The sequence below is a fragment of the Guillardia theta genome (assembly GCF_000315625.1).
Source record: "Guillardia theta CCMP2712 unplaced genomic scaffold GUITHscaffold_57, whole genome shotgun sequence".
Lineage (NCBI taxonomy): Eukaryota > Cryptophyceae > Pyrenomonadales > Geminigeraceae > Guillardia > Guillardia theta.
Genome location: NW_005434617.1, coordinates 371,375 through 372,475, shown reverse-complemented (window position 1 = coordinate 372,475; position 1,101 = coordinate 371,375). Strand labels below are relative to the sequence as shown.

General features: G+C 60.2%; 1 protein-coding gene across 1 annotated transcript in view; it reads right to left on the bottom strand.

Annotated features, from left to right (window-relative positions):
• Nucleotides 1–518: 518 nt before the first annotated feature.
• The window catches only part of GUITHDRAFT_164299 (hypothetical protein), a gene marked incomplete at both ends in the record, with an annotated part of 4,868 nt that continues 4,285 nt past the window's right edge, over nucleotides 519–1,101 (bottom strand). Inside the window, 3 exons of the mRNA XM_005828709.1 lie at nucleotides 519–569; nucleotides 615–671; nucleotides 791–885. Coding sequence (XP_005828766.1) covers nucleotides 519–569; nucleotides 615–671; nucleotides 791–885 — 203 coding nt within the window. The remainder of the gene's footprint in view (nucleotides 570–614; nucleotides 672–790; nucleotides 886–1,101) is intronic.

Below are 1,101 nucleotides of genomic sequence, written 5' to 3'. Positions count from 1 at the left end.
AGGACGAGGAGGAGTCTGATGGGGAGCAGGCGGATGCTGGAAGTGTTCGGGCTCGAGGAGCTTCGGGAGGAGGATGGCGATCCTGGGGGGCTCGATGCTTACTGGCCCGACGAGGGGAGGGAGCATGGGACGCATATCATCCACTTGATCAAACCTTGAGGAGAGGGGCGGGAGGAGGAGGAGGAGGAGGAGGAGGAGGAGGAGGAGGAGGAGGAGAGGGGAGGGATGAGGAGGAGGAGGAGGAGGAGAGAGAGAGAGAGAAAAGGAGGAGGAGAAGAGGAGAGAGAAAAGGAGGAGGAGAGGAGAGAGAAAAGGAGGAGGAAGAGGAGCAGAAGAAAACATATTTATACTACAATGCCTCAATCACTTCGATAGAACTCTCCAACGTTGAATTCCTCACGCTCCCTGCCATCCTCCTCGGCCCTCGCTGCACCCGAGCGCCTCCCTCTTCCTCTCCCTCCCGCGGCTCCCTGCGACACCCTCGTCAGCCCTTCTCCCTCTTCTGCACCCAACATCACTCACTCGTCCCTCCTCCCTCCTCCTGATCCTCCTGCCGTCTGCACGCGCTCCTGCTGCGAGTCGATCACCCCGAAAGTTCCTCCGGTTCTCCTCACCTCCGCATCCTCCGCACCCCCCTGCGTCTGCTCCATCCCTCGAGCAGCCAACATGGCCTGTGTCAACTCAGAACAGGTACTCTGTCTCTGTCTCTGTCTCCCGCTCCTCTCTACACTATCTCTATCCTCGTCCTCGTCCTCGTTCTCGTCCACCATGTCCTCCTCGTCCTCCTCACCTTGCGAATCTCAGCTGCATTGATCCTTCGCTTCCCTCCTGCGCTCTGACCTCGAGCAGAAGTCTCGGGCTGATCGACCTCAGCACTGGGTTGGGCTGCACGGGGAGTCTCACGAGCTGATTGATAGGGAGTAGGAGGAGGAGGAGGAGGAGGAGGAGGAGGAGGAGGAGTAGGAGTAGGAGTAGGAGTAGGAGTAGGAGTAGGAGGAGGAGGAGGCGGAGGAGGTGGTGGTGGTGGTCGCCGGCGGTGTTGGCGGCGGGGGGGGGTGGTGGGGTCGTAGTCGTCGTCGTGGTCGTCGTTGTTGTCTACTA